The 19,944-nt window shown below is 35.8% G+C and overlaps 1 protein-coding gene across 1 annotated transcript in view; it reads right to left on the bottom strand.

The window, feature by feature from the left end:
- grnd (grindelwald) overlaps positions 1–16,750 on the bottom strand; it is a 32,951-nt gene extending 16,201 nt beyond the window's left edge. Inside the window, exons 1-2 of the mRNA XM_089649816.1 lie at positions 16,274–16,750; positions 4,758–4,977 (exon numbers count right to left, since the gene is read on the bottom strand). Coding sequence (XP_089505942.1) covers positions 4,758–4,977 — 220 coding nt within the window. The 5' untranslated portion in view covers positions 16,274–16,750. The remainder of the gene's footprint in view (positions 1–4,757; positions 4,978–16,273) is intronic.
- Between the last annotated feature and the right edge of the window lie 3,194 nt (positions 16,751–19,944).

The raw sequence follows: 19,944 nt of genomic DNA, 5'->3' as shown, positions 1-19,944 counted from the left end.
ACATTTGGAGTCGATTTTGTAGTATATTTTTTTTATTTGAGCTTTCGTTATCGAGTAAATCGAGTTTGAAGTTGATTTTTTTTTTTTTTTTTTTTTTAATCAAATTCTTATAAATTATTACTGAAGATCAAAGTACCCAACTAATTAAAACTATTTGAAAGTAAAACAAATGAAGAGACTCAGATTTGAAGCATTATTTTGAAATCACCCTTCATTTAACCCGGTGTAATCATAAAATATTTCTGCTCTGCAGGGTTAAAACATCTGTTATTCAACCCTAAACACCAGAAAAAACTTTAACCCTAAAATAGCCGAAAAATATTTTTTTTTGGTTTTTTTTTTTGAAAATGCTCAAATCAAAAAACTTTATGTTTTTTTGGGTTCCCCATGTGGTGTAGATTCTCCAGTTTCTACTACGAGTTTCCGGACACCGTGTATAGCTGACGTGTACAAGGCGTTGCTTGGGGCTATGAATGGTTTGGAGTAATTTGTAGTGGAGCAAGTATGTTTTGAGGTTTATGAATTCTTCTTGAAAACTGAGTGCATTTTGAAAATAATCTTGTAAAGAGTTGAAAGGTTTGCTTTTCTAAAATATTTACTTCACTTGATCGTGCCATGTCTTCCTCGGATACCCGACTTCTTCTGCCATTCTCTTCCTCGACATACATTCTCGTTACACCCCTTATCTTCATTCATCACGTACGCCCCATTTTACCACAAATAAATATTTGAGTCGAATCTTCCTCCGGCATCACTATTTTACCATTCACCTCATATAGTTTCATTAAATCCATACTGTCTTGTCTTGACTTTGTCTACCGTTCACTACTGTACACCTTATTGTTACTCGTAACAACTACATTTTACCGACTTTAATTCGACTATTCCCCGGGCGTCCCCGACTTTTTCTACCATTAGTATACCACAAGTATATCGACTGTAATTCGACACCGTGTCTCATTCCAGTGCAGAGATAAAGCGTTTAGACTTTATCAGGGGTCCCCGACTTCTTATGCCCCTGGCACTAAAAAGAACAAACTATGATATTTTCAGCAAAATCGGTCCAGAAGTTTTTGAGTCTGTAGGTAATACGTATACGGACATTGTCTTTTATTTATATAGATTGCATCGTTATAAGGAAGCATCAAACACACATGTGTGTTGCGTTAGTGAAACAAATGAAATAAATTCACAAAAAACTTCAGAGTTGGATTTACTTTAACCTTCCGCTAACCCATCTCCTTCCCATCCCCAAGCCCCACAATATACCGCGTAAATGGAAATAATTCAAAATAAATTCTTTAGCCACCGCATTCCCAATTTCTACCTATTTACATCAAGTTTCTCGTTAACTCTTTAAGTTTTTAAGTATTAAAAAAATATATATACATATATTATTTTTGAAGATAATATCCATACATTTTTTATGCCGACACGTTAATTATATGAAATTTTCCTCGATAGAATAAAATCGCAAAGTAAGCTCCAAAAATTATTAAAAACACGTTTTGTTCTGTTATTTAATATGTTATAGGCATGAGAAAATTTACAGTGTATCTTAAAATGCAACTAAATCATTTTCGCTTAATTATTATCGTTTTTCCAATATTAGCACGCTCCCTCCAACATTCGTATTTACATTTCTCCCTCTCAAATCATCTTTGATCACTTACTACGGGGCCCTAAGAAGTGCATATTGTTCGGCGTACACAGAATTTTGATAGTAATAATGGATATTATTGATATATGTATTAGAACGATAGACGCTGATAGAAAGTGGCAGAATAGAATCGGAAAGCTTACTGAAAACAATCATTGTCTAACTAAATAGAAAACTGGACTGATGACTGGACTGGACAGGACTGGACTTATGACTAGACTGGAGAGGACTGGAGTGATGACTGGACTGGACAGGACTGGACTGATGACTGGAATGGACAGGACTGGACTGATGACTAGACTGAACAGGACTGGACTGATGACTGGACTGGACAGGACTGGACTGATGACTAGACTGGACAGGACTGGACTGATGACTACTGTAGAGGACTGAACTGATGACTGGACTGGACAGGACTGGACTGATAACTAGACTGGACTGATGAATGGACAAGATTGGACTGATGACTAGACTGGACAGGACTGGACTGATGACTAGACTGGACAGGACTGGACTGATGACTGGACAGGACAAGACTGGACTGATGACTAGACTGGACAGGACTGGACTTGAGGACTGGAGAAGTAGATTTTGAGTCTGCTGTTATACACCATGACGTCTCCGGATTTGCCTATCAACACCCTGAGGCACCCAAGTCCGTTATATTGTGTTTTTAACATTATTTTGGTTTTTATTATTAGTTTTAATACGTTTATGCAAATCATTGTATTATTGTATATTTTTATGTTCTGTTTTTATACTACCATCACAATACGGGCATTTGACTAGTTTAATATATTTAAAAAATAAACCTGTTTGTATAATCACGGAATATAAACAGGTTTTAGTAGAATTTACATCAGAAAGTAGAAAAACAAATCTTATTAAAAAAAACTGCCTGCTCTAATCTGTTTTGCCTTTTACGTGTTTACTGTACTATGTATTCCCAATCAGCTATTTTACCAACTTGCATTGTAGAGTATTTTATTGTTGTGATGTTATACTCATTTATTGTTATTTTTATGTAAAAAAATAGTCAACTTGTAAAAGCTCAGCTGGGGGTGAAATATAAAATAAATTGGGATGTCATAGTCATACGAACTTGAAGCTGTTGGGACGTTCGTATAAACAAAACAGTTGTAACTGGATAAAAACACGGCGAAGCCGGGCACTAAAACTACTTGTGGCTCGTCACTACAGGTGAGTAGAAACAAGTAGGCTCCGGATACAATAACATTTGAAGAGAAACCTCCAGTAAATAAATTAACGTTTCACGCACTTAACAAATTATTAGCGGCAATTTTTACTAACACGTATAAAGGGATATAGGGTTCCTTCTCGGTAGGACTGTGTGCTAATTCGGTTTGAGAGGTCAGCTTGCGAGGTGCCCACAGGTAATAAGTAATAAGGCTGCCGTAGTGTGACGGGTGGCGCCGCGCGGATCGCCTCTCGCATGACTATTGCGTGAGTCACCACCCGGTGACGTCATCAGATAACCGGTCGAGAACAAGGCTCCTTGAAAACAATATTAATTTCTTATCGAAGACTGTAAATGCCTCCAACGATTAATATTCTCAATCGCTTGGCGGTTTTGTATGGAGCTGTGAACTGTTAATGCGACTCAAATAAACCCAAATATTTTAACTAGCTAACTATCAAATAATATTAAAATTAGAAGTAGAAATAGATATTTCTACAATATTAAGTTTATTTTACTGTTACTTTTTGCCTCTGTTAGAAGTCAAGAGAAATATAATTCTCCCGTCTGGAAACCACATTACAATACTCACGTACAAGAGAAAAATTTGCTAATTTAAAATCTCATTTTTGCGGAGGAGATTTTTACTAAATTGACAAAACTCATTCTCTCCGTGTACAAGCTACTGAAAGAATAAAAAATATATTCTTACGTTTTCTAAGTTTTAAATAGGGTATTCCAGCAATTTTGTCGAACTACACCACGCAAATGGTCTCAATATGCTCAAATTGTCAATATTAATGAAACATTTTCAAATGTCAAGTAAGTGAAAGACATGATATAAAATCTGCCTGAACATCAGACATACCTATGTGAATCCTGATATAAATAGTTTATTTTACCAAAGTAAGGATGTTTTATTTAGTATGTACCGCCACGAAATTCAGCGCTGAATAAACAGTTTTTAATGTTTCTTTTTTTTTACTTAGTTCTCCTCCTGATATTGTTATCCAATCATGACTTCAATGGGAAAGCAAGTTATCTGAACGGAACTGAACAATAAGATTTGTCGTTTTTTTATGTAATTTCCGCAGATCCCCATTTGCCCGGAGCCAGCAGGACTATGAATTGGGATATGTTATGAGGCTGACGGCAGAACAGAGGAAAAGTAGATGGAAAGAGGAAGGTGAGAAAGCATTTGGCTAATCAGAACTGTTCACCAAACACGGCTAAAGCCATTTCAAACAACTTCAATTCTGAATGGCGGCCTTTCAACAATTTACCACACTTGTTACAATTTTCACTGAATTTTGTCTGAAATGTATAATTGTGAAAGAAAATATTTTTATGAGCAACATCATTTATGAGCTGCGGGGCTTTGAAATATATACACATTATTAAACTAAGAAATTAAGACAAGAAGACATCTGTTTTCTAGAATATTTTGAACCGATTAACCAAAGGTAAATACAAGAGGGTTTTAAATAATTCCATACTCTTATATTTTTAACCGGTTTTTTTTCTTGAATACACGCATAAGGGCAACGGGAAGTAATTAGCATGTACGATTTAAAAAAGTATTTATTTAGGGTTTACACAAGAGACCCAACTGCTCCCAATAATATGGAGGCAGTGAGACTACGGCATCTCCAAACGGGGTATGTTGTGAAGCTAAAGGTAAAATAGGACGCAAGTAAGTTAGTAAGTAGTAATTAGTAAGCTAGTAAGTAGTAGTAAAGAAGAAGGACGCTAGTAAAATAGTAAGTAGGAAGTAATAGCAAAGAAATAGGATGCTAGTAAGTTTCTAAGTATTAGTTAGTAAACTAGTAATTAGTAGGGGAAGTAAATAAGGAAGATGATTATCGACAAGTAGTCCTTGGAAATAAATAGTGTCCTTACTCTGGCATTCCTGAATACAGATTTGGCTGTCGAAGTTGTGGTGTTCTGGCTCGCAGATCAGGTCGCAAGGTTCGCACCGACCCTCCGAGCAGTAGTCTGCAGAGCCGCACCTGAGTTCGCCGCACTTGGTGCCAAACGGCGAGATACCTGGTGCGGCACCGCGCGCGCGGTTGGCGTGCGCGATCATTATAACCGCTGTTCCCACGAACACTAACGTCATCTAGAAAAATACATAAAATCAAATCAAAAATGATGAAAAAGCAACACAAAACGAAAATTAGTTCAATTTTTTATTTTTTTTTATTAGTAAAAAAAAGACACACGAATTACATTACACAATATAGTACAGTTATTAATTACATAATATAAGTATTTATGTACCCCCATAAATAAGCAGGGCTTGTGTGTATGGGGGTGTTGTTATATTGGTTTATATTTGATATGATTCAGTTCAACTGTTCGGAATACTTTTTAAGGTGGCTTTTGAATTCGTTTATATTTGCATTCATGTTTCTAATTTTTTCTGGTAATGAGTTAAAAAATTTAACTCATTTAATTTGATGTACTTTGTAGATTCTGTTTTACGCAAGTAAAAAAGCAAATTATTTTATTTTTTTATGAATACCTTACAAGAGTCCCTACTGCTCCCGACCGTCTCTAGCCATTTGGGGTATACTGTGAGGCTGATTGAAGTGGGGAGGGGGATAGATGAGTAGGAGGAAGGTAGGGGAGTAACTGGCTATTCAGATTTGGTCACGAAACACGGCTAAAGCTATTTCAAGCAACGTTTCACAATTTGAATTATTGTCTTACACCAGAGCGATATTGAGAGTGTAAGAATCTTCTCCTCGGGAACGTGCCGCAAGAATACTATATATTATTTGTAATGAATAGATGTTGATACAACACAAATTCTTAAAACAAAATGTACTTGCTTACGCCTGGATATATATACACCATACCCGTTACATTCGTACTACTCTAAAGCATTACCCTTCGACCATTGATTTAGACCAGTGGTTTCCAATTAGTCGTACGCAAATTTGTCATCCAAATAATTATTCATATTTTGAATTGTAGTTTTTTCGTAGTTAAAAAAAATCGATAATATGTTTTTTTTTTATTTTAATTTTATTTGTTGTGATTTATGAAACGTAATGCACTCACTACCTTGGGCTTACTACCAACAATATAATTAGAACAGAACACTAAACTTACCATTGCACTATTCTAGCATTCCGTCCGAAACTAATTATTGTCATTACATGTATCTGCATCTACAAGTAAACAACTGATTAGAAATATGTAATATTGATAAGAACAAGGAACAGTGTGACAAATTAACATCAACATCACAACAGTCCCAACTGCTCCCAACAATCTAGAGCCTGTGATAATATGGCATTATGAGGCTAAAGGTTGTGGGGAAGGGAAAGAGATTGGGAAGAGGAAATTGAGAAGTATATGGTTATTAAGATCTGGTCACAAAACACGGCCAAAATAATTTCATAGAAATCTTAGGGAAATGTCACATGTGTGACAGTAAAATTTTAGAGTTTTGCATTTTCGATATACTAATAAAATAATGACTATAATTCCCAATGAATGATATCGGATGACAGGTGACAATGATGCAAGCAATTTACCTATAAAGTATCAGGAAATACAGAATATATCCCAACACGTGTTCTATTTTAATAATATTTTTATAAACACGTGTTCCGACATCCTCATGAAACACATTCATGTTTCATATAAAATCTATCATTAATTTTTAACAGGAATACGAGTAATTAGACCAGATTTAAAAAAATGCAATATTTTATATCAGTAAGTTTTTCCGTACAGCACCATAATAATAATTAAAAATTGAAACGATTAATAAATATTATAAAAATATTATTTATCAAATCACACGAATTAGAAAATGTGCGATTACGGATCTGAATTGGGTGGCTTCCCCTAACTGGGCGCCTGAAACTATAAAGTATCTATGTAACCATCACGCCATTTCGCAGTAGGGGTGGGCAGAGAGGGTGGATTTAAACCTAAGAAGAATTTTCAAGATTTTTTTAGGTCATTTTATTTTTTAAAAAAACGTGCTTTTTTGAAAAACAGCGCCATCCGTTGGACGTAATAGCAACACGCGTTATATGTTTTCTCTATTTTTTGTTTAAGTTTAATGTTTGAATTTTATCACTGATGCTTCTAATTTCTTCTGGTAGTCAACTAACTTTACACTTAGTTTACCAACAAAATCGAGATACGCATGACGTCACGCCTACCCCGCCAGATGTTGACTGTTTTGGCGGGCTTTGAAAAATAGAAACTACGATTATTATTTTAATAAAGAAATCGACATTTTGTAAATCAAAAATTACTGGTGTTTAAGTTGGACCGTGAACATTTTTCCTCAACAACATTCATTTTTCGATTTGAAAAATGATTTTGTTATAAGAAAATGAAGTGTTCCATAAAAAGCTATGCAGTCATAAAAAGGTAATCTTCGGTTCCCACTACTATTTATTGATAATTATAAGCTTATACATTATATCATCAAAAATTTGCCGTTCGACAGCGGCAGGGCAAGTTGTTTAGTTGTAATTGATACCAGTTCCTAGGTCACCGTGACTAGTGACTAGGGCAGGTTATGTAAACAGCCACCGGCGGGCGGTGTAGGCTGTGAACAGTCTTTGATAAAAGAGGAAAATTAGTGCAGTAAAAATAGCCGTGGAAACCGGTAGAGTACATAAAAAAACGTCATTGTTTACTCCTGCGACCGGGAGATGCACAGTGCTGCATTTCCATAAAAGGCTTGGGACAAAATAATTTAAAAAAGAAAAGTCGCACAATTAATTTATATTCCTACAGGTTAGCTGATGCAGCCAATGCTTATTGGGCGCCGTTAAAATGATTTTTCACAAAAACGGCGCTATGAAAATCATTCAATTATTATTATTATTGACCTGACCTCCCCGTATAATATACGCAGACTCCCTTTTTTAAATAGGCAAATACATTTAAAACGGTGCTTGATCGTTTTAAACTTAAAGATTTAAAGATTTTTTTTGTTCGTCGGAGGATTGAACCTACCTCCTTTGGGACTGGAGTCAATATTGTTAACAACTGCTAGAAACAATCATCCAATTTCATAGAAATGCATATATGTTTAGGGGGGTTATTTCAAAGACATCAAACAATACAGTGTCCAGGGGTAAAAACTTCAGGAGGTTAATCTACATGATGGTAAAAGTAAAAAATATAAATTACTTTTTTCGAAATTCCAATGTTTATTTTCTAGTACAAAAATATTTTTCCATAGAAGAATATTCATTTTCTCATAAAAACATTTCCACTTTATAACATAATAATTACCTTAAAACATTGGAATTTCGTAAAAAGTTATTTTTTCCACTTTCATTTCAAACACCTAGATGTATTTAAAAATGACAAGTCACTATCGATCTTTTGTTCATACAAAACTGAAGTTACACTCGTTGGTGGATTGAGGGAGGGGAAAAGACGAGCTTTGAAAAGAATTGTAAGAACTTAGATAATATGATGATATTTTAATACTACGAAGCAAAGTATTTAATTTCTCGGAATCGGGTTAAAGGAAATGACTCACGTTCAAACAGATGACGCTTTCCAAGAAACCAACTTAATATGTTACGATGAGGTGATTTTCTGAATAACTAACTCATTCGTTAAGGGTCCAGAGCATATGAAATTAATATTATTTTTCATTCTAAACATAAGTTTCTAGCAGAAGGCGACATAACTAACTAACTAATAATCTCGCCGTTTCCCCGCAGGGGTAGGCAGATAGGACGGACCGCCAAACAAATCGGTCTTGGCACATACTCCTTGCCACATTCACACATCGTCTCAAACATACTCTTCTATTACTCTTGACGTGACTCAAGTATCGGATTCACTTGATCGTGCCACTACTTCCTCGGGCGTCCTTGACTTGACTGCTATCCATTCACATTTGCATCATATATTCTCCTTACACTCATTTCTTCAAGCATTCGCTCTATTATGCGACATGTAAAACTAACTAACTAACTAACCATCACGCCGTTTCCCCGCAGGGGTAGACAGAGAGGACGGTCCGCCAAACAACTCGGTCTTGGAACACACTCCTTGCCTCATTCACATTCATACATCGCCTCATACATACTCTTCTATTGTTCTGACTCTTGACATGGCCCGACTCAAGTATCTGATTCACTTGGTCGCGCCATGTCTTCCTCGGGCGTCTCCGACTTCTGCTACCATTCGACATTATATATATTTTTTTATATTTATGTAAATATATTTTTTTTATTTTTTATAAAGTAAGACTAACATTCCCGGGTAACGAATAATCTGACAATATTTGAAATCGTTCTACTACCACCACAGTAAGCGGAAAATGTTGCTTGCGTCATGATGGAGGACTTAGCCAGTCGAGGAACTGAACATACGACGCCTGGGTGAGATGCAAACGCGATGCCAACTCAGCATCTGACTGGTCTGATTGGCCTCTAATATGGTCATTGAGTGACAAGTGCGTCAGTTACAAATGATAAGTACCCGTACCCATGAGCAAGGCGGCCATTCCGGATCAAAACTTTACTTGAAATTGCAATAGCCGTATTCAGTAACCAGATCCGAATAACCAGTTACTTTCCCATTTCCCTATCCTATTTTCATCACAACGCACCCCAATTGGGGTGTCATAGTTCCACTGACTCCGGACTGTTATTTACTTTTTTCTAATCCCTCGCTTAATAAAACTACGTGTGCTTTTAGCAAAATATGATGTGTATTTTTTCAGCTGCGCGCCAAATGGGTGCAGCGTGTGCAAAGCCCGTCCCGTATGTAATTATAAGTAGCCGGTCTTTACATTGTTCTGTATATAATTCGCTTCAATTCATTTTCTACCCTTTGCTATTGAATAGTCGTAGCTCATATCGATCAATTTACAATTCACAATTTGCTTTTCATTAAGTCCTGTTTATTGTGTCTTATAATTTGGGCATATTACAGCGCCCTTGAGGTGTTTTTGCACAAAAACGGCGCTATAAAAGTCATCCAGGTATTATTATTATTATTAAGAATGATAAACTCAACCATATTGATAATCTCTGTGGTAATTGGTGAAAGACGAAGTAAAGGAAGACGCTGAACTTCGTAGCCTCGTAATATATGTGACTGGAGTATAGATCCGCAGAGTTGTTCGAGGTGCTGGGTTAATCGTGATCGATCCGATCACTTTGACCCGGTCACCAAGCATCAATGATCGATCGGTTTTAAAAAAAAAAAAAATAATATCATTTGATCGTTGAGTTTTCCTTCGGTTAGCACCCGTGATGGACATGACGAGCGACCATAGATGTATATATTTTGTAGACCAGACCCGGGCGTCCCGATTCTCTTTCTTGCGGTAAAGAAATAATAGGGATAATAAATTACTGAAAGAAAATGCTAGATAGACCCAAGAAGATTGCCCTGATGATTGCAACTTTCGACCAGAGAGATCATCAGAATAGAGAAGTCACATGATCATGGTTCATAGATTTTTTTAGCTGCTCTTATTTAATATAAATAGCATTATGTTTTTTTACACAAAGACACTGGTTTAAAAAAAATATATACTTACACACTTGAACGAAAGTGTCTCTATTACTTCACTTCGACAATGCTAACAACCACAATACTATTCGTCACTATCTACCAAAATATATCAATCCATCTATTCAATTTTATCATATCAGTAATTTGTATGGGTAGTTAAAAACTGTACGCAATGACAACACTATTTACTGTCTACCGAAGTAATGTAGGTTCACACAATTTGTACGGTTTAAAAAGCGTCTATTAAATTTTCGAGGAGCAAGTCTATGCATGCGCGGTGGGTCGATCTACCGTAGAGCCCAGCGCTACGCAGAAAAACGACCGTTTCCTAGAACGGGACATCGGCGAGCGGATAAGCAACAAGTAACCTGCCCAAGGAGCGGCTCTCCCGGGATGTATCCGGGAGAGAACGCGCACACTGTGTAATAAACCACGTCCCACGCCGACTCGGCACAGTGCGCGGTCTGTGTTCGTAGTCCGCGCCTACACTACTGGGTCGGTACACTGTTATCATACTTTGTGCCCGCGGAGCGGAGTATGTTGTATTGTGTCGTTGCTAGGCGACTCGTGATAGAAACATCGCATTCCTCACAGGTGCATGCCCTTCTGGGTACACTCACTCGGGTTAATGTAAGGGCTCGGATACATACGCGAGCTGAACTGCCGAGCTGTACCTCAACTTATGGGAAAGGAACAAATATATTTGAATATGAAACGTCGCTTGCAGTTGCCTCGTTCCTTTCCGTAATCCACGATTCGCAAATGCATACGTACTATAACAAGTTAGTGTATCATCTCGCACCCACTGACGGACCATCTATAGAGAAGATTTTTTAATTAAGTTAAGTAAAATTTTAAGTAGTAAGTAAACAATCTTTTATATTTGTTAAGTGATAAATTAAAAATGTCCACTGACCAAAATTATTAAAATAATTATTTCCCTCCATAACTATTCTAGGCAATGAGGAATACATTTGGTAGTTTGACGGCCGACGATCAGATCTGAATAGCCAGGTACTTCCCTACCTTCCTCTTCCCCATATTCTTCTCCTCTCCACCTTCAGCCTTCAGCCAAATAACATACCCAATTTGGGGATGACATAGTTTCAATGGATCCAGACGGTTGGTGTTAAAAACTGTTTTCATTAAAAAGATGGACCATCCTCCCATTGTTCCACCACAGTTTAACCTTTGGCAGGCGAAACAGATTTTACGTATTTAAAAAAAAAATGGCAGAATTACCACAAAAACAAATATTTTTAATATATAATCACAGCCGACCTGCTTGAAGTAGGTACGTATAATTTATTAAATGAAGATGGTGACTACTGGTGACTACTGGTGATTAACTCTAACTCCTGTCGTTTATTGATCATCGACGGTAATAGATTTCAACAAATGGGTCGATTAACGTTGTGTTATATTATTCATTTCGTCACCCACACAAGTAATCAACACAAGTTGTAATTTCATATTTTATTCGAAGAATGTGCAAAACGTGTGAAACCGTCGAATACGATGTTTACAGAAAGGGTGTTTATGACATTTTTATTTTTAATACTTTAAGTCCCTAAAAATTTTTTTTTTTTTTTTAAGATAATATCTATCCATTTGTAAAGCCGAAATGGTAATTATATGAAATTCCCTCTATAGAAAAAAAATCAAAGTAAGCTCCGAAAATTATTAAAAACACTTTTTGTTCTGATATTTAATATGTTATCGTTATGAAAAAAATCACAATATTTCGTTAAAGGCAACTTATGCATTTTTCGAAAGATTTTTGGTAATTTCAAACAAGTCGAGTTTTGTTAAATATTTTCATTTAATTATAATGGTGTTTTTTAAATATTAGCGCGCTCCCTCTAACATTCGTATTTACATGTCACTTTCAAACCATATTTGAACGCTTACTACGGAGCCTTAACCAGTGATCCCTGACAATATTTGGAGTAAAAAATGTACAAGATAATTTTGCGAATACAATTAATATATTTTGCAAGTTCATAGAATAATGCGAATTGGAAATGGCTGTTTTTAAAATCACCTACAATACTCTTTTTTACGACGTCAACGTCATATTTAACACTAGTTAATTCTAGCGCCTCATTGTCTAAAAGGGAAACTATTCTGTGACTTAGCAAGGCTTAAGCAATTTAGCCCGCTTAAATTTTCGCGAGGAATGTCGTACTTAGCGAGGATTCGGAAGCTGCTCTAGTCGGTGGAACCAACGAAACATTTCCTACGTGGTTATATAAAGTATCGATATCTATGAATACGGAACAGTTTTGAACCTATTCTTGGAGATAATTATGCGCACACCATAACATTCCATACACACGTACAAAAACTCAAAAATTACCACAATTCAACATAACACTTTATCGTTACTTCGAAATATTTATTTTGCATTCGTAGTCATTTAATCAAATGTAGGGAACCTAAAATTATCGAAAGAAACATACAAATTAAACATCAGTTTAGCAAACTAGACTACCATAATACGGACATGTGTCTAGTGTGGTAGTCGAAAAGCATGTAAAAAACTGTATACAAATATATTTTACGAATAAAGGAAAGAAAATCAAAAAAAAAATTACTAAGAACTCATAATTATTTTTGATCAAAATACCTGATTAATAAAATACAACCATTATGTTAACAATTAGTATTGCTTACAATCAGTGCTGTTATTCAGAAGGTTCCAGAAAAAACGTCCAAAGTTTACCTTTGCCTGATAGCCCATTATTGTTGCTATAGAAGAGTATCTAATTGAAAATCCGGCTTTTCGAGTGCTTATAAAAGAGAACAATTATTGTTCCGCACGAATGCAGAGTGCGCTATACGCGATACACAGCTAATAATAATAATTGTCGTTTCACCGCGGGGACACAAAAGAGAAGAGTACGTTGGTTACATGACACAACATGGCTGCATTGCCAGGTTGTGTCGAAATGGAATCCTACCCAGAAAACGAACCAAAATGTTTCCAGAAATTATAGAAAAACTCTCCAGATTACTCTGGAATTAAGTGACGGTCTCCGTGGTCGAGGGGTAACGGTCTCGACTAGCAAGCTGGAAGTCGCAGGTTCAAATCCCGGCATGCGCAATAAATTTTACTTTATTAATTTCTATTGCATCACAATTTACTAATTTAAAATAATATATGGTATAATTGCGAAAATAAATCTTGAAAAGGCACATGTTATAGGATGGAAAAAAAACGAAAGTCTTTCCACAACCCAACTGTTGAACTCAATAACGAATCGTAGAAACTCCCGTTCTCGTAAGATAAATAAACAAAAGTCAACCAAACCAATAATGTCAGCTAAAATCAAGGGATTTTTTTTCATGAATTTTGGTGCCCCAGACCAGAGATTGCTGCCAAATTCAACAGTGGTTAAAAGTACGTGATGCATTCAAAGTATGTAGTGGTATGTACAAATCGACATACCAAAAAGATATACCAAAAATTATACTTAATAGCTGACATGTACCCGGCGTTTCTTACGTTATGAATGTTTTGGAGTAAAGTTTTAATGTTGTGAATTGTAGTGTACCTACCTGAAAACTGGGTGTAGTTAAGGTGTAAATACATAATATTATTTTTAAGATTTTTTTTTTAGTATTTGTTTCACTTGATCGCGCCATCCTCAGAAAAGGTAGACATGGCATGGCAGACCATTCATATCCTCTAGCAACGCCAGGTACACGTCAGCTAGTAAAAACCTAAATTTAAAAAATAAATCTAATCAGTCTACTTCGATTCAAGCTAGAACTGTGGTAAATAATATAATTGTGCCCAATTCTAACTTGACCATGAAAAATGGCACAACAATGACTACATTGAAAATATTGAGCACTTATAAAGTTGTTCAAGTTTTATAACGAAACCCTCGCCATATTGAACATTTATTATCTCCAGACGGATTCAAAATTTAGTTCACCTGTTGCTTAAACCTAAATTATAAGTATTCATGTTGTAAATAGGCAGATAACTGATAAATACCAATGCTTCATCTTGTTATTTCTCAGTACGGATTCGTGGAAATTGTATTTATAATATGACCGGATGGATTTAAAAATTAGATTGCGTATTTCAAATATAGCAATAATAGCATACTTTCAACAAGAAAACATCACAATTGGATTGGTACAAGGCTGCCCAACCTTTTTAACATTTGGGCGAAATTAACGATTTTGAATCACTGGCGGGCCACTGAGTACCTGACGGTCCCTATTTCCATGGGGGGGGGGGGTTGTTAGAAAATTTCATTAAACATTATTCCTCACAAAAAATTCAAAATGAGTGCTCCCCACAAAATATTTGAAATCCATGGGGGGGGGTTGTTACTGAACTACGCTGAGAAAAAATTCCGCGCACCCAAAAACATCATATGTGATTCCCCACAACAATTTTTCGAATTCCATGGGGGGGGGGGGTGGGTGGCTACAAGATTCCATTTCGGACGCAAAAAATTATATCAAAAACCGGTGTATTTTTGTTTAAAAATTAAGTTCAACAGGTTAAATTTTTTCGTCGCTGATTCTCGTTCTGAGTAGCCTAAATAGCGATAAATCGCCTTCGTTGGCAACACTGGTGACCGCGCGCAGCTGCATTGTTTGTTTTACCGCGGGCCCGCGACACTTTTTCAAATTGGCGGATTGGCGGGTTTTTTGAAAATGGTTCACGCGGGCCACTTATAATTCGTTCGCGGGCCACATTGTGGCCCGCGGGCCTGGGGTTGGGCAGCCTTGGATTGGTATATATGTTACAGGAAATGTATGATATCTAGGAATTGTAAACAACTCTTAGGAAATGTATTAAATTCCGAAGCTATTTAGGAAATGTATAAAATATTGTTTTAAAAATTATTTAATGCATACATATCCTGGGAAATGTATACATTTCCTAAGAATTGTATATAATTCCAATATCGTATTAGGAAACGTATAAAAAGAATGCTTCCTGTAATTAAACATGTTGTTTTATTTGTTATATTCTTATAAAGTTAAACTTTCATTTGGTTAGTAATCAGTATGTTATTTAAGTAATAATAAATGTCACAATATTAAAGTAAAAGTCTTTTGGGTTGGGTTATATTACAAATGGTAATACAACTAATACGTACCAATGCTTTTTTTTTTTATTTAATATTAGAAAAAATATTTTTTTTACATAGATAAATACAGGATATTGACAAGATATAAAAACAATAGAAATTATAGCCTTTCCTCACCATAAAGAGACAATGCTCTTGTGTTTGGTGAGTGAATTCTAGTTCAATTATGTACATAATTAAAGTAAATAAATTATTTAGAAACAACACAAGATTTAAACAATATTACTTTATCTCTTATATTTACTTAGAGTAGAAATTATTGTTTGAGTTAAACTATTATTTTAACCGATTAGACCAATTAGCTTTACCTGTTGCAAAAAATAAAACCAGAGGTTAGTAGATTTAGAGACTTAGAACAGCAAAAACATTCAAACATATATAATATTTTAGATACTTGCTAAAATATATATACGTAATAATACCACTGCACATTGTATAGTTTTTCATGGTACGTGAGTACATAATATATACATTGATGGCGTTAAATGTATTAAATCACAGGGCGGAGTAAAAAAACAATTGCATGTTGCATATAAGATGTGAACCAGAATAAAGACAGTTTCAAATCTGATTGGAATTCGTGTTATTATAGTAGTACATGTAAGCTTAATATCATATTTATATTCAGAATTGGTGTGTAGAAATTGCTGTTTTAGTTTTATTACCGGATGTAATTTAACATCTGATTACTTTGTTGCAAAAATAATAACAAAAAGTGTTTTAACAACAGAAAGTGATTGGATTTCGGTGTTATAATATTGTAATACATACCAATGCGTAATTTCTTAATTTTTCTCAGTACAGGTGAGCAGAAATTGTTTTTGTTAAGTAATTATTGCAAAATCACATGGTTTGTTTGCAAGCATAAAACAGTGTTTTGGATTCCGTTCACGTTCGGTGGGCCGTTGTGAGCGGTAAACATCGGAAACTCGTTGCACACACCGCGATGGTAACACTTTTAACACTGGACACACTAAACTTTCACACAAGTTACGAGTTAATGGTGCAAAATGAATAATAATAATAATTACAACACTGGTTGAAGTGAATGTTTGGTTGCAGGTGATGCCAGCGCGCGCGACGGCCACTCCATCTGGAGGTTTGCCCGGGTGTGTTAAGACTGCAGGCTGCAGGTTGAGTCAGAAGATTACGGCAGGCTCTAGGCACATAGACAGGCAGTGGAGCCTACTATAGCAGTGGAACTGGTGTGGTGATCTGCGCTCGGTCGCGGGTCGCGGCACTGGCACCGTGCAGTGAGCACCTGCGACCAGCGGGTAAGATGAAATGTTGCCACACGGCAAACAATGGCTCTCAACTAAAGAGACAAAGCGCACTCATAAGATTCTCATAACATTATTTTGAAGCCTTTATTACTGTCTTTAAGACGACACAATATCCTAAAATAAAGTCGGAATCTTCACAACGTAAATGAAGAAGCCATGTAAAAAATATGCGACGTGCGGTCCCGGTGTATTGGGCGAACTTACGGTCGAATTTGCCCTAGCAAACACTCTAACATATAAATTAGGAAGTCATGTACAAACAATATTATTATGAAAATAATTATCGTATAAAGCAAAATAAATTCCGTATGGGTCCCGATATGGGGATCGGTGTGAAAAAAAGTACAGTGTAAAGCAGGTTTTAGATGCGTTTGCTGACGGTGGCACCTTACGACTGATAACACTAGACTTTACATAATAAAACGCAGCATCAAATCCAAATTCAAAAACATTTATTGCACAAAAATACAGAGTACAAAGGGTATAGCTTATAGGTTACATCCTTCTCTAATACATTTCCTGTTCAAATATAAAAACAAAACTCTTTTACAACACAACTACACCGCCAGAACAACAATCAACGGTCACTACAAAGTACCTTCACTACATACCACGTCAGCTCAAAGACAATTTTTCTTCCTAGCTCCTAAAATCTTTAACCTTATCCCTAAAAACGTAAAAACCGTGAGTCAACCCCATTCCTTTAAAAAACATAATACGAAATGGATCCTTACACGCGGAATACATTACAACTACAATACCCATTCATTCTACACTCTATCAATTTAATCACCTTTCAGACAAAACATAATATATCCTTATCCCCTAACTTAGCGGTATAGTATGTACATAAATAATTAGTCTGATCTATTTACTAATAATTTCTCAAATTATTAGTAAATAGATCTTCTTATAATTCTCTAACTTCTCCATTCTCTTTTTGCAACCCAAGCTAGCTTTACATCATTTTTCTTTTTCATATCATAGTAATGTTTATATTCTGTTCAAACTTTAAAATTCACCCGCCATAACACGCCCTAGCATGGAGGGTGAAATATCACAAAAACCATATGTACCCTCTAAGTCTTGTATTAATAAAATTTAAAAAAATCCTATTTCTTCCAGCTAACCCAATCGTGCATTGCGCTAGTGCCTACGCCTACTAAGTAACTACGTGCATATATCTATATATTGTCCGTTTCCCGCCACCGAAATGGAAAGGTGGCGAATTATGGATTATATTTGACCTTTGCTTGGAAAACAGCACTTTAAAAAAATCGAACTCAACGAAAATGGCAACCATTTATTGGATAATCAACACCCCTGCCATCATAGGTCACCCCAAGTGGTTTGCTATGTTTGCTGACTTATGAAAGGTTCTCAGGTTCATAGGGTGAGGGATCTTGGCGCGAGTGCGAGAGAGGCTGGTTCGGGGAGACCATAGACATATGAATATTAGTAGACCTGCCCTAAGTGATTAAAAGCGTATTATCCCCACTCCCCATACCGGTTCCATTGGAGCCGGCTGTGCTCGCGTATGGCCTCAAGTGAAATTTGAAAACGTGACGTCATCATTCTTGTGCGAACTATGGTCGAGGCATCATCGGTTCATTTTACGAAATAACACGGCAAAATGTTGACTTGTACTATGAAAACTTGTAAAAATAGATGTGAAAAAGAGAATAAACCCAATTGTCGTATTACATTCCATATACCTATAAGCATTATTTTACTTTATTTTAAGCATATTCACATCGTATAATATGAATCAGTTGTTACTATCACATCGAGAAGCGTCTGGACGCGAAACACAAAGCTGGTTGGTTGCTGGGAAGTAAATTATGAACATTTATAAAAGTGTCTTAACTAAATACTTAAACGAAATATTCGACTCTGAAAATAGAACCGAATTTTTTTGCCGAATTTGGACTTCGCAAATTTGTTCATAACGTGGCAAGTAATTTGCGCTCCCATGTAAAAATGTCTATTCATTCAAAAGCAAATTTTACTTTTAAGAAGTAAATGGTGATATTATAATGCGAGATGCCTATTTACTGTCAGATTGATTTATTGACGAATCACAGTCAGCTTCACTCCCTTTGTTCTTCAACAGTTGATTTTACCCCTCGCCATTATCTTCTCGTCTATTAATTCCTATGTCTGTGGGGGAGACCCTGCGACATCTCCAGCTGGTCTCTCTCGATCCGTTGTCTTGCACCGCAGCTAGAGAGATGGATTCATACGCCCATCACTCCTGTACACACCGAACCTAGATTCCTACCCACCCCTTATTCCTTCACATTGCATCCCCAAATTTATATTTGGCTGATTTATTTTTGAGGTGATAAATCACCTCAAAAGCAATGCAATCCATCATACAACTTAACCGCATTGATGTATATATCTTTAATTTGTGATATATTTCTTTGTGTGTATTTTAATAATAATAAAAGATTTGTTTAATTGTTAAAAATGCGAAGACTTGTTTATTTTCATTTACACTTCCTTCAATAAAAATCAATTTCGATGAACTTCTGCTAGGCGTCTCGTGACAGCTATTTAAAAAATGATATTTCTAATAAGAAGAAAAAAATATTTTTATTTTGTATATTATTTAATGCTCTTATGATCATGGTGTTGTATAATGAGGTAAACCAAGTGCAAGTTACAATGTGTTATGGGCGTGTCTGTGTGCAAAAGGTTAAATGTATCTTACTTCGATTGAAATCGATAAAAATTCCCATGCGTCGAAAGGCCTAAGTAAATTTGGCGACACCGGTTTGTTTTTCAAATTAGTATTATAAATCATATTTCTAGTTGTTATCTGCTCATTTCAAAATTCAATATTAGCTTTTACTTTTTTTTAGTAATGGCATCAATAATCTTAACTAACAAAGGCTCCTACCAGAGAGCAACTTAACGAATATAAATATCTCTCACGCCAAGCTTAAAAAGTACCCACATAACTGAAATACAGGCACCTTGTGTGAGATGACAAATTTAAAAAAATACAACAGAACACGGATTGAGAATCTCTTGAATTTAACCAACCGTAGCGAGAGAATAAAGACGGCATATGAGTTGAATATATTAAATTCACGAATGAGTACAAATAACGTATCGTTCTAAAATTGTTAAAATAACGCGGTATCAAAACCC

Source organism: Hesperophylax consimilis, chromosome 31, assembly GCF_061612785.1.
Source record: "Hesperophylax consimilis isolate HC1 chromosome 31, BYU_Hcon_1.0, whole genome shotgun sequence".
Taxonomy (NCBI): domain Eukaryota; kingdom Metazoa; phylum Arthropoda; class Insecta; order Trichoptera; family Limnephilidae; genus Hesperophylax; species Hesperophylax consimilis.
The sequence above is the reverse complement of the archived record's forward strand: the minus strand, read 5'-3'. Positions and strand labels throughout refer to the sequence as shown.